The sequence below is a fragment of the Carcharhinus amblyrhynchos genome, chromosome 11 (genome assembly GCF_965287045.1).
Source record: "Carcharhinus amblyrhynchos chromosome 11, sCarAmb.v2.hapA, whole genome shotgun sequence".
NCBI classification, from domain to species: Eukaryota; Metazoa; Chordata; class Chondrichthyes; order Carcharhiniformes; family Carcharhinidae; genus Carcharhinus; species Carcharhinus amblyrhynchos.
The window spans coordinates 57,166,814-57,193,822 of NC_137334.1; the positions used below are offsets into that span (position 1 = coordinate 57,166,814).

The 27,009-nt window shown below is 42.9% G+C and overlaps 1 protein-coding gene across 1 annotated transcript in view; it reads right to left on the minus strand.

The window, feature by feature from the left end:
• The window catches only part of ifih1 (interferon induced with helicase C domain 1), a 115,492-nt gene that overhangs the window by 32,143 nt on the left and 56,340 nt on the right, over positions 1-27,009 (minus strand). The window contains exons 4-5 of the mRNA XM_080199166.1: positions 2,888-3,117; positions 84-294 (exon numbers count right to left, since the gene is read on the minus strand). Of these exons, the coding sequence (XP_080055292.1) occupies positions 84-294; positions 2,888-3,117 (441 nt within the window). The remainder of the gene's footprint in view (positions 1-83; positions 295-2,887; positions 3,118-27,009) is intronic.

Below are 27,009 nucleotides of genomic sequence, written 5' to 3' on the forward strand. Positions count from 1 at the left end.
TATACAGATCTATAGCAAGTATGAGTGATTGAAGTAGTCAAATAATCAGCATTTACAAAGTGTATGAAAGCTGAAAAGATTACCTGATATTTTGAGATTATCAACATCACCATCGTTTAGTTCAGCCAGCTGATTCTCCAGGATCTGAGCTGTACAGATAATAATGTCGTTCTCCCGCACCACTTGAGGGAAAGAGATCTTCAGCTGTGTATCACCGCTTATTTTGCTGACACTATACTTATCTTTAAGGAATGGATTGAACTCCTTACGGAAATGCTGGTCAACCAAAGGCACCTGGCGTAGAGATGGATGAAAGACAATCATTTTTAAAAATAATTTTGCTAACGTGATTGAATCAGAATAGGAATCTGGGCCGGAATTTTCTGGCCCTTCATGCCCCGCCGCCACTGTAAGTGAGGATGGAGAATTAGGCACTCAGCCAACTCTCCATTCATTACAGCGGGACCAGAGAATCCCACAGGCATCAACTGCTGGAGAATTTACAGTCCTGATGTTGTTTGAAACTTATCCCACAATGCAATGCTGGCTACACTTCCAAACTATTGAATTGCCTGTAAAGTGCTCAGGGGCATCCTGAGGTTGTGAAAGGATCTATGTAAATGCAAGCTTTTATTTCCTTTTCTCTTTTAAATCAATTTTTACTTCATCTTATTTCAACAGGTTTTCATGACACTTCATGACAGCTTTAACAATGTTATTGTCATTTACTGGTGTAAGAGAACTGCAACATTGTGATTTCTATACATTTGCCATCTTATTCTAGAGTAACGTTTATTCACAATATCTATAAACTAGAAGATTGTGAATGCCATTGGCCATGATGAGCAATGAGAAGCATTCATTTACTAAGCCTTATTCTTTCTGATCAGAGTTGAACAGAGTCAGAAGCTGAACCCTTGGTGCCCTGGTCTTGGATTGCTTTCCTTTCTTCTTTCTCTCTCAACAGAGTCTCTCTTTCTCTTATTGGGCTGAATAACAACTGGGGGGGGCTGATGCGGGGAGGGGGCCGCGGTGGTGTGGAGATGGAGGGTGTACAGACAGCATGCACGCTACCACTCCCCACCTCAAAAGACATACTGGAACAAAGCAGGCACATTCCATCCCGATCCACTGCCATAAAATACTGAGGGGCTGATTAACGAGGGCCAAGTGGGACTTCTGTCCTTCACTGGGGCACAGGTCCTGACTTCAGCAGCTGCTTGCCAACCCAATTGGCCAGCATCTCCATCAGTCCTGGCAGCACCAGGAAGGCGCCAGTGGCCACTACCAACACTGCTGGTGAAGAAAAGATCCCAAGGTCTTGCATCCAAGAGCAGGTAAGTCTAGGTGTTGGGATGGGAGGTTTGAGTAAGTTAGGAAGAGGGGCAGTTGGTGGGTGGGGTGGGGGGAGGTTAAGGGAGAGAATGGGTCAGAAAGAAGGGGATGGTTGTTCAACCTAAGAGGAGCCGCCCCGCGATTAGCAAATGGTAGCCCCGAAAGAACGACCCCCCCACCCCCACCACCTCACTTTCCTACTCACACATTAAGCACTGAAGTTTAAAAATCTGGCTTCCTGCCTTGCTGCCAAAGTCAAACGTTTAATGGTGCCAGCAGTGTATTATCAGGGTCAACTGGCTTGATCACAAGCCTAGTTGATGTTTAATTCCTTATTTAAATTTGGTGGGCTGGCTGTGTCCACCTGCTGTATTGAGAGAATGTTCAGAGATGAGCAGGAAGGTGGTGGCATGGGCACCTACCCTATTTTCTATCGCTCCCCAGGGACATGTAAAATGCAGCCCACTGTCTAACAGGATCCTCTTATTCTAATCACTGCTCCCACTGATCTTCATCATTCTACCTACCTAAATCTGTTTCCCTGGGCAGTCTTTCTCACCATTCCCCCTTCAATAACATTTTTCTCCCTTTAATCTCTGTACTCACTTCCTCTAACAGGATCTTTGTACACGACCCCGCCCCCCCCCCCCCCCCCCCCCACAACCGATAACAGTATCTGTTTCTCTCTCTCCTGTCAACTATCAGGCACTGGAGCTATTGAAAGAGGTTAATACATCAGTACTTTGTTTATCAGAGACAGGCTTATTTTCATGCATATGAAGAATCCGTGCATACATATTTTGTTTATTTATACAATCATACCATCAAATCTCTAATTCATTAGGTACTTTGACAATTAGACAGTGTGCACTCAAAGTTCGGATGCCTTGTGAGGGCGTACATACATGGTTCTCCCTATCAAACAGGTTACAAGTTGCTGCTCTGATCTTGCTGTCTGTGCTTCATATTCTGTGCAGTATAGACATAAAGAGGAGATGATTTCACACCATTTCAGCTTTGTACTGTTGCAAATAATTCCCAATGATAACATGAGTTTACGGAATCGTCTATCCTTCCCTGACTTAAAAGAATTACAGCAGTAGTTCGATCAGGCAAGTCCAGAGATTTGCTTTCCTCATCTGGTGCAATATAACCCGCCACTGTCTCCAAAATGGTGGTGTAGAATGTACACGGGCATGGTGGCAGAGTGGTTAGCACTGCTGCCACACAGCGCCAGGGACCCATGTTTGATTCCCAGCTTGGATCACTGTCTGTGTGGAGTCTGCACATTCTCCCCGTGTCTGTGTGTGTTTCCTTTGGGTGCTCTGGTTTCCTCCCACAGTCCGAAATGCTGGTTAGGTAGATTGGCCACGCTAAATTCTCCCTCAGTGTACCCGAACTGGTGCCGGAGTGTGGCGATGCGGGGATTTTCACAGTAACTTCATTGCAGCGTAAGCCGGCTTGTGACACTAACAACAAAATTTTAAAAAAATAACACTAGCAGCAATATAACTGAAATTGTCACCCAGGACGAGAGGTAACAATGAATTACCTTGTTAACAAGCACTATAACCTTCCCCATTTTGCCTTGCAGCTTCAATTTGTCCAGGTGATATCTCGTAATGTAGACAGCCACCCTGGTCTTTCCACTTCCGGTGGGTAGGCAGATAATGAGGTTTTTACCCTCCAAAGCTGGAGCTGCAACTTCCTGCTGATAGTCTCGGAGAGTGATCTCAGGAACAGGCGATCGTCTGCCTTTCTGCTTGTCCTCTTCATCAGAATCTGGAACATAGCAAATTCAAGATGATAGAATGGGGAGTAAGGCTGACACATAATATATAAAAATGCTTGATCTGTTCTGTACTTGCAACAGCTGAAGGCTGACAATGGTTACATGTTCAGTAAAAGGCTGTTTAAAATCAAGCAATATTGCCATAAGTTGGCGACTGGACTGAAATCATTATAGTATTTCAGTAGGTCAGTACAGAGGGTCAGAAACGTAATAGTAGACGCGACTTTGGATTGCGTGGTAACTTATCCAGAATCTCCTAACGGTCAAAAAGAATGCTTGTTTGTCTAGGTGTTCTGCATATTCAGCTTGTTGTACACTTTCCCAGAATTAGATAATTCTAAATCTGCTCTTAACCGAAAACTGTACAGCTGCCAGTTCAAACATTAAATCTCTCAAGACGCCACCCACTCACTGCCATCAAAGAGCAGCCTCAGGGCAAGAGTACCCCCTGACCCTGGCATATCTCCATCTGAAGAAAGATTTGACAATTTAAAAAAAAGAGACAGGCTCATTTTCAAGAAAGCAGTCTAAACAAGATGTGCTCACCCTGAGCTTCCTTCTCCTTCAAGTCGCTTAGGAACATTTATTCTTAAAATGATATAGGTTTTTGTTCTCATTATCAGGCCTATGTATCCAATGTGCAAATTAAGTGGTGGGAAACTACAAAGACTGCAAGAAGTCTGAAGATTGTGTTTTATGATTATTACTTTAGAGGTTTGGGAAAAAATTCTAAAAAGCACTTTGTGTAAATAGCTTTTGAAGATCGATTGTGATGTGGCAGAGTGCTGCTGTAGCACTTAAGGTGCTGTAATATATTGTGGCACAGGAGAGTCCTAAGTTATATCCCTAAGCACTGTCATTTAAGGATATGGTAATCAAAGGCATAACCGAAAAGAACATGAAACAACAGAGAAAAGTACATTTGGCCCCTTATATATTTCTCAGTTTCTGGCTTCAGAGAGGCTTAAAAGCAGCATAAATGCTTACCTTATTAAGTGTGAATGACGCAGACACAGAACAATTAAAAGAAAGGATAATGGAAAGAAAACATCTAAGAAAGAGAGCATCTTCATGCACAAAAATCTGAAAATTATATAAAGCGGCCCACTTTCTTTTAGCTTCTTCCACTTGTTATCTGATAATTCAACAAACGAAAACAACCAGGAAATATGTTTTTGATTACATGTACCCAAAAGGGATACCATCTAACATCAGTGTTAGTCAAGGAAGTTTTGGACTTCTTTGGCCTGAACAGAATACTAAATAACTTGCAAAGTTCTAAACAAAATTTAAAGTAAGCTAAAGCAACTTTGTTTAAATATCTGAGTTACACTGTTTCACGCTTCTTCAATCTTTTCTGACCTTAGATAGAAATAGAGAGAAGGTTGTTTTCTCAGTGAAATAACTTGCTTCCTTTTCTATTGCTCATGTCTTGCCAGGGTATAAGCAGAAGAGAGCTCTGCTGTTGGAATTCTACAGATGATAACTTCACTCATAAAGATGTGGCAAAGAATAGGCTGATTCTCATTTACAGCTCTTCTCCCCCACCCATCACCCCACGTCTGTCAAATCTTCTGTTAAGCCACCTGATCTCCAATGATAAACAGAACTGAGACAGATAACTGGATGTTTGGGAAATTGTAGGCACAATAATCCCCACAATCAACAAGAGACAGCAGTAAAAATGGACCTGTGTGCAATCTAATGCCTTCAGTTGTCATTGCACATTAAGACCTTAGATCAGGAATCAATTACCTTTACTATATCACCACAAGTAGCATGTCAGAAAGGGTTTAACTCTCTTCCTCATTCACTTACAAAAAGCTTGTTTAATTATTCCATGATGTCAGAACTGATGGAAATGTATAAAACCACGGTTGTGATTTTCCATCCATGCCACAGCAGGTTTTCTGATGGCGTGCACTGCCTGCCACTGAGTTTCCCAGTGGCCAATGAGCCACAGAAAATACCACTGCCTCTGCTACCAAAAAACCCGTTGCCATAGGAGAGATGGAAAATCTGGGGCTATATAGAAGCCCTACAGTGCTGAAGGTGGCCATTCAGCCGATTGAGTCTGCACCGACTCTCTAAAAGAGCATCAGAACCAGGCCCATAGAGGCAGATGTCTATCTGAAAAACTTACCCCTCCCCCGCCCCCGCAATTATGCTTAATTGCGTGGCAAGTCTGCAGGTGACCATTAGGTGGTAAAATTGCCAAGCCAGTCCCATTGCAGGTAAGTGGTGCACAGGACATGCTCTTTGGCCTGGCATCAGGGTTCTGAAACCTACAGTAAAATTCAATCTCGCATTGCAGGTCCATGATCGCTCACCAGAACTTCTGCTGAAAGGTCATTGGCCTGAAACTTTATCTCGCTCCATGGCTGTTATCAGAACTGCAAATTATTTCAAACATGTTATGTCTTTATATTACTAAAAGTCACCATTTACAAATCCACTTCTAACACCGGTGGCACGGCAGCACAGTGGTTAGCATTGCTGTTTCACAGCTCCAAGGACCTGGGTTTGATTCCCAGCTTGGGTCACTGCCTGTGTGGAGTTTGCACATTCTCCTCATGTCTGCGTGGATTTCCTTCGGGTGCTCCAGTTTCCTCCCACAGTCCAAAGATGTGTGGGTTAGGTGGATTAGCCATGCTAAAATTGCCCCTTAGTGACCTGAGATGTGAAGGTTAGAGGGATTAGCGGGTGAATATGTCGGGATATGCAGGTAGAGCCTGGGTGGGATTGTGGTCGGTGCAGACTCGATGGGCCAAATGGCCTTTTTCTGCACTGTAGGGATTCTATGATCTTCTGGGACAGAGTGGATGACAGTGTTTGTACATTTCTGGCAAGCAGAGACATCAGTTTTATAATTTTATGGAGATATAATGTCTGCTTTATGTTTTTGAGCAGAATATAGTCCTTGATCCCTGAAACTTTCCTTCCACTAATTCTGGTTTGGTGTCAGTGGAGAACATAAATAGATCAAATAATATGAGGCAATCTGTTTAAATACTTCAAAGCAGTGTTTACTTTTGCAGCTGGAATAATTCTGATATGCACTCTTCTATCACTTCTAGGTTGTTGGGTCAATTGTACGTGCGAAAATAGGGACAACCATTGAGGACCTCACAACAGGATCGCACAGCTTTACACTGTATATTTATTTTGGCTTGTACCAGACTATAACAGAGTAACTAACTGATGGAATAATGTTTGGATTTTTAAAATGTCTGATTCTACAAATAATCTTACTTTCATTGAGTCCCACTGGATTTAAGATTTTCGATGAAGTAAAAGTCATGAGACCAGGCTTAATATCATCTCAGCCAATAACAAAGGAAGATCTGACCAGTAGATAGAACACAATAATTCTATGTAATAAGCCTCATACATATGCTGATTATAATGGTTTCAGTATACACTGGTGCTTGTGTTATCTTCATTATTTTACTGAGCAGCTGTAAATTGCTGCATTCTTGCTAGATAGTCCTCTATAATTGACTTTACCACCAACCTTTGATCACATTGGCATTGTTTACCTTCAATACCATAGCCTACATTTGGGATGCAGTAAAACTAAATGATATTCTTTATATGTTCTTGTGCAAACCCAAAAATAATCTCTCATTACAGCTGCAACCAAATAAAATGCAAAAACACTCAGCTATATCACTATTCATACTGTGAACTTTATTTCATTGTAGTGGCAAGTTCATTCAATGAATGTTTCAGGAAAAAATAACTTCAGACGAGGAAGATCAAGGAGGTAGTGTTGGTGGGCATTTAGAGGGATGCTGAGAGTGTGGCAAATGGGTTTAAGTTTAAGGTTATTTATTCATGTCACAAGTAAGCTTACATTAACACTGCTACGAAGTTACTGTGAAAATCCCTTAGTCGCCACACTCTGACACCTGCTCAGTTTCACTGAGGGAGAATCATGCACCTAACAATCACAGCTTTTGGACTGTGGGAAGAAACCCACACAGACACAGGGAAAACATGCAGACTCCACACAGACAGGCGACAAAGTAGAAAGGGTCGAGAGCTTCGAGTTTTTAGGTGTCCAGATCACCAACAACCATGTCCTGGTCCCCTCCCCCCACCACCAACACTATAGTTAAGAAAGCCCACCAATGCCTCTACTTTCTCAGAAGACTAAGGAAATTTGGCATGTCAGCTACGACTCTCACCAACTTTTACAGATGTACCTTAGAAAGCATTCTTTCTGGTTGTATCACAGCTTGGTATAGCTCCTGTTCTGCCCAAGACTGCAAGAAACGACAAAAGGTTATGAATATAGAGTAATCCATCATGCAAACCAGCCTCTCATCCATTGACTCTGTCTACACTTCCTGCTGCCTCAGAAAACAGTTGGGATAATTAAGGACCTCACACATCCTGGACGTTCTCTCCTCCACCTTCTTCCATCAGGAAAAAAATACAAAACTCTGAGGTCATGAACCAACTGACTCATGACAGCTTTTTCCCTGTTACCATCAAACTTGATCTACCTTGCATTAAGTTAATCTTTCTCTACACCCTAGCTTTGACTGTAACACTATATTTTGCACTCTCTCATTTCTCTATGAATGGTATGCTTTGTCTCTACAGCATGCAAGAAACAAAACTTTTCACTATGTGAAATACATGTGGCAATAATAAATCAAATCAAATCAAATCAGGGACCCAAGCTGGGAAACCTGAAGGGGAACGGAAAAGGCAAGATCCATCAGAGAAGTGGTTCAACAGCACTGGTTGTGGGATCAGAAGGAAAGGTGTGCTCCCCCACCCCTCCAGTCCACCAACTTTATCTCAAAATCATGTACCCCTTCATTGGCTGACTCTCCGATATATCAACCTGATTGGCGACAGCCAGGAAAAAAATAAAATAGGTCCTGCCATTACATTGGAAAGACCTGTACTTCCAGGCTGCAAATCTTCTCCCTCCTCACAGTTATTATCAGTGTTATTTAACTTAATCGGTAAATATGTGTAAATTAAGCGTACCACAATTTTACTTCTTCATTATTGGGTGCTCTCTTTTTGTTGATTAGTGTAGGCCTAAGGAAATATTACGTATAGCAATTCTCTCAAGGAGCAGAGACTTGATGCTATTTTTATTTCCAGTGGTTTTTATTCTTTCAAATACAGGTTTTTGAGGTTTTCTGATGCTTTGTGAAAAAAATACTATTTCTCATAAATTTTGGGGGTCTCCTTTCATAACATTATGTAATATCTATTAGGAATTAGGCAGTTGATTATTTGATGCAAATTCATGAGAGAACTCACAGTAATTGAAGCATTCGCAGAGCAGATATTAAAAAAATTGCCAGGGAAAAGTGAGTTATTAGAGCCAGGCAGCCTGCACCTATCATTATGTCACCAACTGTATCTGTAAGTCCTGGCATTACTATCCAGCAATGACTGTGGGGAAGTGACTGAGAGCTCCAGGTCACCAGTGCCATATGTTGCACAGATAGCTGCAGCCAGCATACACCATAGCAACAATATGTTTAGTGGCAATTTCACCTCCTCCCTCAACTTTCATATCCCCACTTCCTTCCTCAAGCTAGCAAAAGAATCAGTTGCGGTTTCGGCCTTTATGCTCACACAGTGTTGCATAGTTCCGCATTTCACTTCCTTTCTCACTGAATAACAACAGCAGCAGGACAATGCAGCATGGTGGCACAGTGGTTAGCACTGCTGCCTCTTAGCACCAGGGTCCTGGGTTCAATTCCAGCATTGGGAGCCTGTATGGAGTTTGCACCATTCTCCCCATATCTACATGGGTTTCTCCAGGACGGTCTAGCTTTGTCCTGCAGTCCAAAGATCAGTGGGTTAGGTGAATTGGCCATGCCAAATTGCCCCTTAATTTCAAGGAGATTAGCACGGTAAATACACAGGGTTACACGGGTAGCACCTGGGTGGGATTGTTGTCAGCGCAGGCTTGATAGGTTGAATGACCTCCTTCTGTACTGTATGGATTCTATGTCACCCCGTGCTACATTTTCTCAAACTTATACAGACCATTAATGGCATGACTTGCCATGTGAAGAAGAGTCGCATGGACTCGAAATGGTGATTCTATTTCTCTCTTCACAGGTGCTGCCAGACATGCTGTGTTTTTCTAGCACTATCTGTTTTTATTATAGCCATCCAAACATCAGATTTCTGTTCCTGCTCTGCTACAATCACTTTACAGACAAAACCTGTACATTGTGAGTGATTGACAAGCACATTAGCTGTATCCTCATAGCGCCTTTTGCAGCTTTCTTTTGTTCCGTGCTATCCCATCATGGAAACTGGGAAGCAGTCTTCATATTTTGTGAATTGAAGAAGCCAATCCATAGTGACAGGCATATACCAGCCCTCTAGTGGATCCTAATCAGTAAGTGATGATGTTCTGGAATGTCACTGGATTGGCAATTCAGAAGCCCAGGTCAATCCATCAGGGACAAGGGTTCAAATCCCACCTTGGCAGCAGGTGGGATTTAATTTTAATTAATAAAGTCTGAAATTGGAAGCTAATTTCAGTCATGGTGACTGTGAAACTATTGCCAATTATTGTAAAAACCCATCTGGTTCATTAGTGTCCTTTAGGGAATGAAATCTGTCCTCCTTACCTGGTCTGGCCAAGATGTGACTCCACACTCTGGAATGCGCCCCCCTCCCGACCCCCGAAAGGGAAAGGAGGGGTGGGCAACAAATAATGGCTTTTCCAGTGACACCCATGTCCCATGAAAGAATAGATTTTTTTAAAAATGTATTATGCATGTTTAAAAATATGTATGTATCAAGGCTTTCAATTGTAGGTTTCAAGTCTACAATCAACGGCAATTGAAATTGTAAAATTTCTAATGCAAATACAAAATCCTAACATTCTGCTGAAAGATTTTTGAATCATGCACAGAGGAAATTTAAAGTTGAAACAAACATTTTTCACCATGAGTAAATTGCAGCTTTACACAAATAATACAGACAAATAAAACCTAGACACATTACTGTGTAGGTCTGAAGTGTCCAGATTTAATCAGTGAAATATTTATACAAGCAGAGATTATGGACAAGACTTGCATGGCGGTACCCCAGTGGCTACAGCATTGTCGGTGGAAGGCTTTTGGCTTTCACTGGGGGAAGACTCACAGGGCAACCTTACACAACTCTGGAAAGCCTGGCTTTGGACTCTATCACCACTGCATAGGCAACAGGAGTCTGGACTGGCTGGCTAACAGGCAATAGCCAGGGCATTGGCAGAGTGCCACAGCAAATGCCTTCATCCTGAGAGAGGACAGTACAGTTGTGACCCATGGAGCTACTTCCCCCAACCCAGGGGAGTGTCACAGCAATCCAAGTAAGCTGCAGCAGGATAGATTATCGGACTACTGTGAGACCCTGCAAGCCTCTTTGAGCACTGGCATCTGCAGTCATGAAGGCAGCAACCTGAGCATGTGTGGCAACAAGCTGAGCTTGTGTGACTTCAGTCTGAGATTCCAGCACTCAGATGTTGCATTGCTTCTGTATGTGTTGCACTTGAAGCTGAGACATCAGCCATCTGACGCTGAATGATGGTTGAATTTATATGTGTTCTCATGGAGTTAGCCATCCATTACATCCAGTAAAGTATGGACTCCAAGCTGTGCACGAAGCCCTTCAGAAGATTTGTGCCAGACTGCTCCAAGCCCCTTGGCAGTGACTGCAGATTTTCTGGTCAGCCTGCCAATGCACCATGCTTAATTGTGCATAACCATCAGCATTTTCCTGTACACTTCTCAATCACAGTCCCCAATCTGAGTCCTCTACAGCAGAAGCTGTGTGACCTTGCCCTTAAGTGAGCTGGCATCGGCCTGACCCTTTCCCCAACCCAGCTTGCAAAGCATTTATGACTGTTGGTCTCACCACATAAATAGTGAGCAGTATATGTATAGTGTGAGGCTGGCAACTATATTGTGTGAAGATGAGGTGAAGCAATGGGTGTAAGGTATGAATTGTGACTGATCGAGATTGTTGGTAGATGAGTGAGAGGATGGGCAGGTGTAGTGTACTGAACATTACCTGGAGCCAGTGATTAGTTTAAATGATATGGCGTTTGAAGGTTAATTCACTGATCTTGAGGATTTGGTGTAAAAACATAAACGACCTGCTGCATTGCATCCATGTCCTTGAGTTATACTATTTGCATTGACCACTATGGCATTGACTTTTATGCCCTTTTCAGCATTTGTCTTAAGGATCTCTTGACCCGCCACTGGAAACAGAACTGCTGTGCCAAAGGATCCTGGAGCACTGTCTAAGCTATCATACCTTAATTCACTGTTCTTGTAGCTAACTGCCTTCCCCAGCTACCTCCACCAATTGCTCCAGCCAGAATGCACCTCCTCTTTAAGAGCTAGCTGAGCAGGCTAGCATTAAGAAATGTGCGCTTTGCATGAATGTGCTTGCTCATTGTAATTAGCAGGTAGCACTAAGATTAACGCTGTGAGTGCAAGTTAATCGCACACTGCTATGCCTTGCCCATTTTCAGGTCTTATCAAATTTTGTTCCTAGCATCGGTAACAACACAGATGGTTGTCTATTAGACTCCTTTGCACTGATTCAATACAACGCCATATTTTCCACTTCTTTTTCTTTATGCCTGACAATGCTATAAATATAAAATTGTTTTCTGTTACATCAAAGTCTTTGTGGTTATCCAGAGAATTTCCAGTCACACAACGAACAAAAGAATGAAGTCTGTGTTGATACAATGAGACACTCGATGAAACATGTGGGACAGAAACATATTGAACCGCTTAGGTGCTGAGCTTGGAGGGTGTTCATATGATTTTTTGTTCTATTTGGGTGTGCTATGCAGTTATACCCTGAATTTAAATCAGAAATCATTTATCTCACTGGACTCAGCACAGCAGGATTAAGACATATCTCTAGCCATGTAAATAGAGAATGACAGAAAGATCTAAAATGTTAGCATAGGACTGGATATAAATAGTTAGAAGTCCCACAGTTTGCTCATTTCTTCCTTGGTTTGGATCAAGTTTTATTTATTGATTAGCAGCCTACTAATCAATGATAGAAATACAGAGGGTTGTGTGAGGGATATGTGGTCCTTTCCACCAAATTTCATCCGAAGAGATGAGGAAAATTTACCCCATTGGTTCTTTCCATTTGTGGGATATCAATCTTATTATTTAACTCACAATCCCATGCTTTTATCTTCCCATGTTCCTTGCACACAACATGGTGTATCTAGTGAATCAGATCAGAGTGTTCAATGATGTCTCATCATTTGCAAACATAATGGGCGTAATCTTACAAAAAAAATTCCAAGTGCCGAATGACTGACAAAACAGGAGAGAATTGCACTGGTTTTCTCGGTGAGCCGCGAGTTGCAAACTTATGGCACTCAGTGTATAAGAAGAACCCGGATGTGATTCTCGGCAGTAGGAGGGGGAGAAGCCTAAGATCATTACTGGAGTCGGCTGCAGATCGCTTGGGGTGCCATTGTACAGGCAATCGCTCCCTGTGCCTGTCCTTCCCCCACCCCAACCCATTCACTGATCAACCCCCATGTTTGGCAGTGGGGCTGAACTTTGCAAACATCTACAGCGCTCTCCCCCTTGTCTCCAGCCTTGCAAAACTTCCTGCTCCCCTCCCCCCCAAGCAGAGCTCTCCCCTTGCCTTTCCCCCGTCATTGCCCCACCATCACTCAGGCCCCATCCTCTTTTCACTGCACCTGGCATAGTTATGGCGCCCACAGAGCACTGTCAGGGTACCTGGTGGGTAGTGCCAAGATGCCCAGGAGGCAGCAGCAGGTGGGCACCGCTCATCAACAAGGGAGGAAGCATCTAAGAGTCCAAAAATGGCTATGCTGAGCATGTTAGTGACATTTAAATCTGCTTTGTCCCCAGTTGTGCCTGCAAAACAACACTAGGAATTTGGCTTCTGAGGGAGGACCACGTGTTACCTTCCTGGCTTGCTGCACCAATCGACCAGCCCAATAGGTGGAATTCTTCCAATTTAAATCTTATGGTGATGGCAGCGGTGGGAATGGGGAATGTTACGTACTGCATCTGCCTTCTTGAACCGTTGCAATCCATGTGGTGTAAGTACATCCACAGTGATGTTTATAAGGGAGTTCCAGGATTTTGACCAAGTGACAGAGAAGGAACATTTCAATCGAGCATGACTTTGAAGCGAACTTGCAGGTGGTGGTGTTCCTATGCATCTGCTATCCTTGTCCTTCTAGGTGATACAGATTGCAAATTTGGAAGGTGCTGTTGATAGTGTATTACTGCAGTGCATCCTGCACACTGCTGCCTCTGTGCGTAGGTGGTTTATGGAATGTCAGATAAGTGGGCTGCTTTGTCCTGGATGGTGTCAAGCTTCTTGAGCATTGTTGGAGCCGTTCTTATCAAAGCAATGGAGAATATTCCATTACATTCCTGACTTGTGCCTTGTAGATGGTGGACAGGCTTTGGGGAGTCCCCAGCCTCTGATCTGCTCTTGTTCAAACTAAATTCTCTCTCAGTGTACCTGAACAGGTGCTGGAGTATGGTGATTAGAGGATTTTCACAGTAACTTCACTGCAGTGTTAATGTAAGCCTACTTGTGACACTAATAAATAAATGTTAAACTTTAAGTGTTTATTATGGGCTTTGTTCAGCTTTTGGTCAATGGTAACCCCAGGATGTTGATAGTGGGGGTATACAGTGGGTATTTAACTAGAAGGTATCCACACAATTTGATGAAATTCTATTTACAAATTTTACCATTCCTGCCTCAAGTTTCTCATTTCCTGAAAACATTGTGGTTAACTTTCTTGTGGTCCTGGTTTTAAGCTCCAGTGAAGCACTACAGATCCAAAGTACACAGTCCAGACTGATTCAGGTCATCTGCATAGTGCTGATGCACCCTTGACAGTGGCCTGCCAGTTAATTTCAGGGCCTCATGCCAGTTCATTTCCCTGCATAAAGGTAGCCCTTCTATATTTCTTTGAGTGACCATTTTTTGTCATGCCTGGACTTACAAAGTATGAAATATGTGGGATTACGGGAATAAAACATGGATAGGAATGTGGTTGGTGCAGATTTGATGGGCTGAATGGCCTCCTTCTGTATTGTAGGAATTCTCTAGGATTCTGTTCTATGACTTCGAATGTTAGAGGGTATTTCAGATTATTGAATCATGACAGCCAGAACTCAGGTGGAAGCTATCCACAAATTGTGTATTATCCAGAATTGTCACGAAGCTGGAATGGGAAAATGCTGAAACTAACTGTGGTACAATATTCAACTAGAATGAATTTAATATACAGCAAAAATCTCTCAGGTAGATTGGCCATGCTAATTGCCTCTTAGTGTCGGGGATTAGTGGGGTAAATACACTTGGTTATGGAGATAGGGCCTGTATGGGATTGTTGTCAGCACAGACTTGATGGGCAATGGCCTCTTTCTGCACTGTAGGGATTCTATGATTCTATTCAAACCTGCAAAGCTGTATCAGTGCCTGGTCACAGAGCTGCTTAATGGTGCGTGTTGATGAAGAGTGAGAATATTCTCACCTTGCACTTATTTGAATGAAACTGTCTGACTGTACCACATTTTGACTTTAGACTTATTACATTCCATATTTCAATTCTCCTATAAAGGAGCAGGAGCAGACTTGTTTGCTCAGATATATTTAATTATAAGTTAATTTCTTATTTTATCCAGTATCACTTAAATACCACAAGTGACATCAGCTAAATATGTTTCCTCTTTAAAAGCTTCCTGCCGTCTGGCCTTCAAAGCATACCTGGCTCATTAGAAAATTCCCAAGTGTTGCCACTCTTCCTTCGCTTGACTATGGCTGTAATGTTTCTGAATCTCACCTGCTGTACTCCATTGGCTGGGATCAGTGTATCACAGAGTCTGTCATAGGCAACAGAACTCTGATCTGGATAAACAGATTTGCTGAAATTGATTAAATGAGCTACAACAACACATTACAAAAAAGAAACCAATTTGGACAGGAACTAACCAGTAACAATCACAAAGAGACACTTTAGATTTTTTGTTTGAAGTGTTCCTCTTGTGAGCTAATATGGAGTGGTCATCACTTTGGTAGAATCTATTTGGTAATCACTTTGAAGCCTTGAATAATAAAGTTCATCTCATGGCAATCACAGCAATCCTGAAATAATTTGTGCAGCAGAAGATTAACACTGAAATGTAGCTGATTAGATTCTTCAGAAGTTCCACTTAAGTTTAAAAATAATACATTTTCTTAGCCTACCTTGAAGGAAAAATCTGTTGACTAATTTGAATTTCTTCCATGTGGAGTTTCTAGATCTTTTTGAATGCAATGCCTATAGTTACTGGTTTCTTCCTTAGATTTTCATCTTTTTCGCTGCTGTGCCAGCGAGAGTATTTTCAGCTCCATTTTTCACAGTAACCAAACAGCAGACTGTTTAAGTAAAAGCTGCCTTCACCTCATCTTAAGGGAGCCTATGTGCAGTGTGCCTGTAGTCATGAGGCTATGCTTCCTTTTATTGAAAATCTGGCTTTTAGCTTTCTACAATGATCTGATCTCACAAGTCCCCCATGACTGGGATAAAGGATTACGTTCCTTTCCGTTCACTACCAGAGACTCACCCAAATTAGTCCACTGGTTTTTACTCTGTTTGAATTAGTTTACAGACACTATGTCAGCCTTGGTGACCATGTTCTGTCAGCAAGTCACGAGAGCCTTTGACATAGCGCGAAAATACTTATTCTCCCAAACCGCTATAAAGGAAGGAGCAGACAAAAATGCAAGGGCAAACTTTTGCAGCCAAGAGACAACGCGCTAGTGCTCCTTCCAACACTGGGTGAAGCCCTAAAAGCTCAGTTCAGTGGCCCATATGGAGTAGCAAACAAGTTTGGGGAAGCGAACTATCTAACTGACATCCCAGGCCGCAGGATAAAGCAAAGGCTGTTTTGACTTGAAACTTGGTAAAACGATATCACAGCCAAGAAGGAGACAGGGAGGTAATGGTCTGTCCAGTAACAACAGACCTGGAGGGTGAGAAAAACGATGAAGGCGAAGTGGGGGATTTATGAGTGAGGCCTAAATTGAACCCTTACTCTCTGACTATCAAACACAGAAATTCTAGTGAATTTGGACATCATATTTGCCTACCTGAATGCAGAACAGTGAGGAGACCTGACAAAGCTGCTCACTGCATTTAAAAGTATCAGCACCACTTTAGCTCTACATCACGTGGATTTGGGAGAGGCCCCTCCCATTAGGTAATATCCTCACAGTCTGGGCACAGAAGAGTTGACCCAGGTTCGGGAGGAGATTAACTATATGCTGGAGCACCAACTAATCGAGCCTGGCTGCAGTAGATGGAACTCCCCAGTTGTGCTTGAGCTCAAGCTGGATAGTTCCACAAGACTTTGCACTGACTACTGTAAACTTAATGTAGTGACCAGAGCCGACTTCTCCCCAATTCCTTGCCTGGAAGACTGCAGAGACAGGACCAGTAAAGCAGCCTACATTAAATAGAGAGATTTATTCACAGAAACTAGCAAGTTTCCTTGGCTGCGTTCATGAAAGACATCTCTGCCTTCATAACTCTGGATGGATTGTACCGTTGTTGAGTCATGCCATTTGGACTTAGAAATGCCACATTCAACTTTCAAATTGGTGGGCTTATCCAATTGTGTGGTGTACTTAGACAACCTCCTAGTATACAGTGACACCTGAGAAATTTACCTTGAACAATTGGAAGCCCTCTTCCAGAGGTGACTGTCAGCTGACCTAGTGATCAGTCTCACAAAGAACAAATGCTCAGGTGTCCTACCTAGGACACATAGTGGGTAAAGGACAAGTACTGCCCGGAATTGCAAAGATACAAGCAGTAGTACAGTTTCCCATTCCCATAACAAAACAATCAGGAGATTTTTAAGGATAAGTAGGTTCTCCTGCAAGTTTGTCCCAAACTTTAGCACTGCAGCTGCCCAGCTGACAGACATAGCCCAGAACATTGGAATAATTGTTTCTGGAGGTAACAAAACTTTCGAGTGCTTCAACTGCAGATGGGAGGGACAAAAGGCATAGTTTAATTAAAATCATTCTAATCTTAAACTCTAGCCCTACATTCTCAATGCATGATTCATAAGGTTCAAATTATCCTGTGGAAATGCAGGAAACCAAATGTTTTCAAGCTAATTTTCATGCCATAACATATGGTATGATGAAATATCTTATGACCTTACAAGATTTGGCAGTATCCAGCTCTTCTCACATAGGACTGGAGGCCTTTCTTACAAAGGCATTTCTAAGCTGGAAATCAATGTGCATTAGATGGATAGCTGGAAAGTCATCAACCTAAAAGGTTCGAGCATTTAACTTAATACTTTTGGTTACATAGTTCTATTAGTTAATTAAAATCAACAAAATGTCTCAAGTTGTTTAATATTATTTTACGAGTTTAGAGTAAAAGTAATCAGCAGTTAAGCTGCAAAAAATTATATCCACATAAGGAATACAAATAAAATTGTTGCAGCTTTAGAAAGACACTCCCAGTGTCCTGCTTCCTGTTCTGAGTGTTTTGGTCAGAATATTTTGTATTAGCAACCTTAGCAGCATGCACAACATCCAGACACATCTGCTAAGAAGCTTTTTAAACATCTGGAATGACTTGTTGAGATTTTGGATGTTGTGCATATTGTAAGTTATTGGAATTCTTGGCTTTGTACCCAACGCTTTGAATTAGCAACAAAAGTACTCGGAGCACCTAATTTCTTTGCATGACTTTAAGAAATGTCGAATTGTAGATGTTGAAAGAATGCATCACACATAAGGAATGTTTTAACAACGGTATCCCAGACATTCTGAAAATGCAACTGAATGCATAGATGAAATGTATTTATTGTAGGAGAGGATAATAAATAAAGAAAAAACTTGTTTAGGTTTTAAAAGGATATAAAGCAGTGATGAAAACTAGGTGGGATTTTAACTCCTTCAACCCTGAAACTTTTATAAAGAGCACCATAGGAATATTTTATGCAAATACATGAGGCTGCAGTTATAGAAACTGATAGGTACTGTTGGAGCTGTTGCAAAGCCATGTTTTATACCAAAAATGACATGCATTTATTTGGCTGAAAACCACAGATTGAGTTTTGACTGCAATAACATTCCTTTAACATAAAACAATCACTTCTAAGATGGTAAAAAAAAATGCATGATGGCAGCTCACAAACTCCAACATCATTAAAATGAAGTCAGCCTATCTAGAAAAACTCATCGGAGGCAATGACCTTGAAGGAGTGTGATGAACTATTTCCTGACCTATTCTCAAAGCATCCAGACAATTGCTTGTGTATTCAACTTGGCGGGAACCAAGCAGCAGATACATTGAACAGTGAACTCTGGTTGAGAAGGGAACTTATCCAACCATAATTTAATTATGTAAACCATAGTCCTGGAATCAACTTGCTATGACCATGTTTGGGTAATTGGTCACATGGTGAGAGAAGATAAACGTGATGAGTCAGCTAACCCTCTTTTGTATTTAGCAAACTGCTTTTCTTCAGGCCATGGGTCAGAAGCAGAAAAAGCACTGTGGAAATGAAATCCTGAGTGAGGCACTTTCTCTTTTTCCATTGACCCTGCAAGACAAAGCCCCACTCCCCAGACAGTGGCAGAGATTTTACCATCTTCCATTCCTAATTTAGTAATTAAGAATTTATATACATTGGAGATTATGAATTTTATTTTTATTTTGACAGATTTTTGAGACTAAATTAACTCATTTGGCTCCAAGCTGCATGTTTTTTTGTTGTGTTTTGTTTTAAATAGATGGCTCATGAATTACAGAAAATAAACAAGTCTAACAGCTTCAAGATCTCAAGATTGTTTATCACAACCTAGTGATAATTGTGACCCGTATAACAGTGTGCATAAATATTAGCAAACGGGAAGACAGGTAAGAAATGGGGAATTTTCAATCGGAGATAAATAAAAGATAAATATATTTCTATATGTTTCTATGAATTAAAAAGAGAGAATAACAAAGGAAAATCATGTACAGTGTGGAGTGATTAAAACAAAACTGAAATTCAAAAAATTGGCAAGTGATCAAACTGAGTTACCAGCACCAAAGAAAAGCAGGAGAAATAGCAAACATACATTAGGAAGTGAGATTAGAAAGGTTAATAACAAGAGTCAAAGAATAAACCTGGTAACAAGGGTGTGAACATTAGTTGTGAAGAAAAAATATCTTGAATTCCTATTTGACAAAATCCCTAGGTTGTTTTGAACAAGTGGCTAATTGGGGAGAGGAAATATCGCGGATGTAGCTAATATGAATTTTCTCTAGACTTCCAATCATTGTTTGTCCTAGAAATTCAGACATGCCATTGAAGAAACAGCAGCAAGATAGATAAAAAGTTAACTGGTGGACAGCAAACTTTAATTAGTTGAGTGAAAAGGTATTAGGGATGATTTTCAGCCTGCGTTTGCCATCAATGGCCTGACTTTAGCACTCAGGATTGCCTCTCTTCAACAGCAGCAAAAAGATGTCATATCTATTAAAGATGGCCATCCACCCTTGAGAACTGCTATACATTCAAAGGGCTTGAATCTCAGCCATACCATTGGTCGCTGCAACCACAGTTTGGGCACACTTAGAGGAGGACGATGCATCAATAACTCATATGCTCTCACAACCAAGGGTTTGGGAATGCCAGGGCCAATCGAGCAGGGAGGTTTGATGAAGACATTATTACTGCAAGAGAGGCCATTGACAGTGGGTGGGGGCTCCTCAGTTGGCCAAATAACACCGAAGTAGGAGCCCCTCCTCCCAACCCAGGATCCCCCTGCTGCTGGTTAAATGGCAGCAGAGACAATTTAAGTGACTCAATTGGAGCTCTGGGAAGGAGGGCTGTCCATCACTGGTTCCCACCACTGGTAGGATGGCATGGTGGTGAGAAGGTGAAGGGCAGGCCACCTCAGCCTTCTTGTCGTTATTTATGGAGCCTCTTCAAACAATGCATCTCACTCTAAAAAGTCTGGTAAAATGACATCACTTCCTTAAAAAAAATGAAAATACATCATGTGAGGCTACAGGGATGGGTGGGAATGTTGTTGGTGCAGACTCGATGGGCCAAATGGCATCCTTCTGCACTATAGGAATTCTATGGTTTTATGATCTGGAGAATAATATTCCTGATAGTGTGAGATAAATAGCGGGGATATAATTAATCATAAATTGAATAATTCAAGCTGGATAAACAAGTGCAAATAGATTTGTGAAAAGCAAGCCAAACATAATCAATTTATTGCAGCTTTTGCAATGTTACGGTGAAACAGATTTAAAATGCTAAAGGGAATCATAAATGTTCGTGTAGAGAGGTATGGGGAGCGGGGAACATCCGGTTACATAATAATTATGTTGCAATAGCTAAATGACAATTGGACTGATTCCTAACTAAAATAAAAGGACATGGGTTTTGAGTAGGGAATTGATGAATGATGGCAGCGTGGTGGCACAGTGATTAGTACTGTTGCCTCATAGTGTCAGGGACCCAGGTTTGATTCCAACTGCGGGTCACTGTCTGTATGGTGTTTGCACATTCTCCCCGTGACTGTGTGGGTTTCCTCTAAGTGCACCGGCTTCCTCCTACAGCCCAAAGATCTGAAGGTTAGGAGGATTGTCCGTGCTAAATTGCCTCTTAGTGCCCGAGATATGTAGGTTAGATGGATTAGCCGTGAGAAATGTGTGGGGTTATGAGGATAAGGCAGGGGAGAGGACCTGGGTAAGACACTCTGTCAGAGAATCGGAGGCCAAATGGTCTCTTTCGCACTATATGGATTCTATGATGCTATGAACATTGAAACAGAACTTGAATGATTGCTAAGCTGGATGGCTGACAGGCTTTCTTGTCGTTCTATTCTCCTGTGAAGAGGTTGATGTAAAATTCTTGGAAGTCAAACAAAATGACTGCTGCAGCTACAATTCTGTATAAGATGCCAAACTATCTCCACAGATTATGAAGGAAAAGGTCTGATACAGGAGAAACAAATCAAATTCGGTCTTTGTCAGTCTATAACATCTAAATCAGACCTGTCGAGCACAATTGAGTCCTTCTGTCAATCACTTCTAACTGGTCCTCTGTTCAAAACCCGTCATCAGAATGATAGTTATGGAAGTGGCACCCATCATATTAAGCAGTAAAGCTAAGCCTTCTGTTAGCTCTATGACTTCACATGTCAAATGTTATTATTTAAATGACAATGCCTCAAAGTAAAACAAGCACATGTCTGCGTCAATTCAGCACAAGCATTAGAAATATTCAAACTTCGTCCTTGGTGGATTATAAATGTAAATGCTGGGATTTCTATTTTAATAACTTGTTTGTAAACAACAGGCTATGAGATAACGAAAATAGGCTGTCCTACACTTGGTCTGTGACTTTTGGCTTCATATTCAGCATTAGAAAAAAGAATGGAATAAATATATCCACGCTGATGCTAAGAATGCTGCTGGATGTTGGCTCTCGCAGGTTTGTCTTTGATTTTCACAAGATTGAGTAACTTACATGGGTTAATGAACATCATCAATTACATTATATTCATAAAGACTTACATATGCTTAACTGTAACCTCACATCCATCTTTGATACTCTAGTCCCCATTAAAACCATGGGCCTGATTTTACCATTTTCATTCAAAGTGCTGAATCTGGGCATAATTCAGATCCGACTTGGGAATCTGCTTTCAGGCACCCCCATACGCACTTAGCCTGAAAAAAAAATCGCGGGTCCCGTTCGTGCTGTGGGCGGGGCTTAGCGTGCCCGAAATGATCAGTGCTCTGATCTGCGCATGCGCAGTTAGAAAACAATTTGAAAAAACGCGCCCGTGTCAGATCACTCCGGGGCCGCAGAAAGCGGTGAAAGTGGCCTGGAGGCGAAAAGCAGGAGCGATGGTCCCCACAGTCATCACTGTCCCCCTTATCCATCCAACTCCCCCCTCCCCCCTCCACTACCCAGACCGATTGCGACTCACTGCCCCCTTCCCCCCCACAACCGATCACCCGCAGCAGACCCCCCCCCGCCACCCCACCCCTCACCAGAGATCCATCTGCCCCCCCCCAACCCCACCAGTGAGCGATTGGGCGTCCCTCCACGCCCCCAACTATAGATACATCTTACCTGCCTCCCTCCTTCCTCCTCCCTGCAAAGATTGGTCTGGCCACACTCCCCATACCCCCCCCCCAAGAGAACGATCTGGCCTCACTCCCCCACCCCAGAGGAACATCTGATCCGCCTCCTCCTCCCTCCCCACCAGACAAGATTAGCACCCCCCCCCACCACCGCCAGACAGTGGTCGGCCCCCCTCCCCCACCACTAGACAACGATCAACCTTCCCCACCCCCCACCACCAGACAACAATCGGCCCTCCCCCTCCATGAGACAACGATTGGGCCTCCCCACACTCCCACATCACCAGACAGCGATCAGCCCTCCCTCCCTCCAGCCAGACAACGATCGGGCCTCCCTCCCCGCCCCCTCCCTGCCAGAGATACACTTGACCTGTCTCCTCCTACCCCCCCCCCCCCCCCCCAACCAGACAACGATCTGGCCTAACTACCAACACCTCCCCCCCATCAACCAGAGAATGATCTGACCCACCTCCCTCCTCCACCTCCCCACCACCATCGATCTGAGTCAGAGAGCCGTTGGAAGCTCTGGACTCACCTCTTCAGCAGCTGAAGCGCCCGATTCAGACTTTTATTCAGCAGGTTCACTTCGGCGCAATTCCGGATCGGCCAACAAATGCATTTAAATCACCGTCGTGCCCATTGCGGGCACAAATCAGATCACAGCTATTCCTGGGTCTCGGTAAAGTGGCCATCTGCACAGACGTGGGTGCAGATCGTGTTAACGGCCTCACACCCGACTTGTCACATTTTCACACCCATTTGCAATGGTAAAATAAAGCCCCATGACTCTGTCTCTCATCCTGGTCATTCCCCAGCGACACTCTTCAACACTCGTGCTTTCTTAAATTCCGCAGTCTAAAGATATCAGACTGACCCAGACCCAAAGTTCTTAAATAACCAATATCCAAGAGTGGCTTTGTTTTAAACACATTTTTTAGCCAACTTCTTGAAACTTTCAAAGTAATTTCTAATATTGTTGAAACAAACTTGAACAAACTTAGTGGACAACAGATTTACTCATTTATCTCCAGATCTGTGTGAAATACCTAAACAAGTCCTGTTCCCATCTGCCAAAGCTGTTCACTGTTCCAGGATTATCTGGGGCTGCACAGATAACATTTGGCTTTTTTTCTCCATTACAAACTGTTGTCTTACTCTACTTTCACCAGCAATAACAAATGGCGAACTCATGGTCAACAAGATCTGGACCATCTAATCAGTTGCGTGTCACTTCCCTCAACCCCCCTAGACCAGCTAGTCAAATGTTCTCTATGTTTGCCCCATCTTGCCAGTGACAAGCACTTTTCTCCTGCTTGTCTCCCTTCGTGCCCTCTCTTTGTTCATCTTACCAATGAGACACACTGCCTGCTCCTTCAATACTACTCCTATTAAACTGTTGATCACCCCATTTTACCAATATTGTTAACAGCTCTCTCTCTCTATTGATTCTATCCCCCCTCCCTCAGATCTGCTGTTATCACCCGTCTTCTCCAAAAAAAACCCTTGACCCTCTATCCTTTGCAAACTACTACCTCAGCTTCAACTTTATGTTCTCCTGCAAAGCCCTGAGCATATTCATTCATAGGATGTGGGTATTAGGCCAGCATTTATTACATATCTCTAATCTCTCTGAAGAAGGGATTGGCTATAATTGCTGCCCTGGCCAGTGATGCCTACATTCTGGGAACTGTTAACTGTCTGAGGCTGAACCAGACTGTTCACAGACCTGAGGGTCATATTTGCCCCTGAGATGAACTCCTGACCTCATATCCACACGTATTTCTACCTCCATGCAAATCCCTATCTCTGCCCGGCCTCAGCTCATCTGATGATCAGACTCTCTTATATGTGTTTGTTACCTCTAGACTTGATGATTCCAATGTACTTCTGCGTAGTGGCTCATGTTCTAAACATAAGACCATCAAAATTCTGCTCATCATGTGCTAAATTGCACCAAATCCTGTGCAACTAAAATGCTATGCTCCATAACTTACATTTGCTCTCTGGTTAGGCAACGCTTCAATTTTAAAATTCTTGTTTTCAAATCCCTTCCTTTCACACCATTCCCAATTTCTGTAATCTCCCCAAAAGGCCCACAGTCCTCTAAGATATCTGCACTCCCCTAATTCTGGCCTCTTGAGCATTTCCACTGCTGGCTGAACCTTTGGTTGCCTCATCCCCAAGCTATGGCATATCATCACTACTTCTCTCTGACTCTCCATGCCTCTTTCCCCATTTAAGATGCTCCTTAAAACCTACTTTTCTGAACAAGCTTCTGGCCATTTGCCCTCATATCTCCTCATGTGACTTGGAGTCAAACTTTGTTTGATAATTCCCCTCTGAAATGCCTTGGGTCATTTTATTCATAAAGACACTATATAAATATAAGTTGGTGCTATTCTCATTAGTTAGTAGAAACCTGGAATTATTAAAGTTCAGTTAACCCCGATCACTTTAGTCTCTCTCTCTCTCTCTATGTCACAGACATGTATCATAGAATCATCGAATTATATAGCAGAGGACCATTCAACCCACTGTTCCTTTGCCAGTTCTTTGAAAGAGCTATCTAACTGTTCCTCTGCCCTTTCCTCAGAACCCTCCTCATTTCACCTTCAAGTATTCATCTAAGTTTCTTTTGAAAGATCTTATTTAATTTGCTTCCTCAACCTTATCAGACAGCACATTCCAAATCATAACAATATGCTGCGTATATTTTTAGAGTCCCTACTGTGCAGAGGAGGCCAGTTGGCCCATCGAGCCTGTACTGCCCACAATCCCACTGATGCCCTATCCCCGTAACCCCATGCATTTATCTTGCTAATCCCTTGACACTAAGGGGCAATTTAGCATGACCAATCCACCTAATCTGCATATCTTTGGAGTGTGGGAGGAAACCAGGGGACCTGGGGAAACCCACACAAACATGAGGAGAATGTGCAAACTATACGCAGTCACCCACAGCCGGAATTGAACCCGGGTCCTTGGTGCTGTGAGGCAGTAGTGCTAACCACTGTGCCACCGTGCCGCCTTCATTTAACCTCTGGTTCTTTTGTCAATTCATTAAATTGGTGTCCCTGGTTACTGATCCATCTGCCACTGAAAATAGCACCTCCTTATTTACTCTATCAAAACCATTCCTGAATTTGAATATCTCCATTAAATCTCCCCTTAACCTGCCCAATCCCAGTTTGCCTAGTTTCTTCATTTAACTGAAATCCCTCATTCCTGATATCATTTCAATAATTTTCCTACATACTGTCTCTAAGGTATGTACATCCAACTGAAAAGGTATTGCCCAGACATGGACACCATATTGCCATTCCTTTACTGTTGCTGGGACAAAATCCAGGAGTTCCCTTGCTAATAGCATTGTGGGTGTACCTACACCAAATGGACGGCAGCAATTCAAAAAAGCAACTTACCGCCATATTCTCAAGGGCAATGAATGTTGGCTTAGCCAGCAATGCCTACATCCGTTGAATGAACAAAAAAAAGCTGTGGTCTAAGCAGTGATTCATACAAGTTTTGTATAACGTCAGGTATCTACAGTTCACTGATTAGATCATAATGAGACCCAAAGCCCAATATTGGAGGGAGGGAAGGAATTCTCTGGGATCATTCACCCCAGCCATGAATCCCAGTGGGCTGCTAAATCAGGCGAGAGGATCGAATCAGGATTCCTGCTAGGTGTCCAGCCCAGCCCGAGTCTCCCCCGAGTGCTGTTGCCATGGAAATCAGATTGTCCAGATTGGGCAAAAGCCTGATTAGAATGAATTTAAATACATTTTAATGTGATTAGCCCTATTCAATGAACTCCCACATTTCTCCCCCAGCTCCAAGCTGGAAATCCTCGGGTGACAATTACATCACAGACACATGGACCTGGTACTGTGGACTCCAAGGTCCCACTGCCAGGCTGGGGTTCATGGTGGTGACGTGGGGAGGGGGCGGGCGGGGGGGGGGGGGGGGTGGGGGTGTGGTATTTGTTGTTCTGTCAAGGGATCTGGGATTTAAGATGGCACAAGTCAACAAGACAACACCAAAGCAGAAAGTGCTTTTCACTGTCAGAAGAACAGCTTCTTGCTGATTCCAATGGGGGACATGCCTGGATCACTCAGCGCTTTATTCTGATGGGAGAGGAAGATACTCATTTAAATGAGTTCAATAGGATGAGGTTAGCACTGTCAGGGCCAGCGGGAGTCTCTCCGACTTTCCGCTGGCATCAATTCAGGAGAATCGTGTCCATTGGCTGGAATTTTACTGTCCCATTTGCCACAGAAATTGGAGCGGGTGAGTGGCGGCGGATCACGAAAAGGTCTGTTGACCTTGGGTGGGATTTTATGGTTTCAGGACGAGTGAGGCCGTAAAATCCTGCCCATTATGTGTGCCTCGGAGTTATGCATTCAGCCACAGGAGATTGTTCTCTGTGAATCACACTGGAAAGGCGCATTGTTCACATATAAATCACTGATAGCAGGATTTTTCCATGCCCCTTGCAGTGTGTTTCATGATGAGGAGGTAGCCCACCATTGGCTGTCAACAGGGTTTCGCATTCTATGCACCGCCCGCTGCCAGCTTGGGGTTCGCCATCGGTGGGACTGAATGATCCCGCCAGCGAGAACAGCCAGAAAATTCCAGTCTAAGTCTTGGTGAATATCAAACAGTAAGGTACAGGGGCCATAGAGCCATTAGG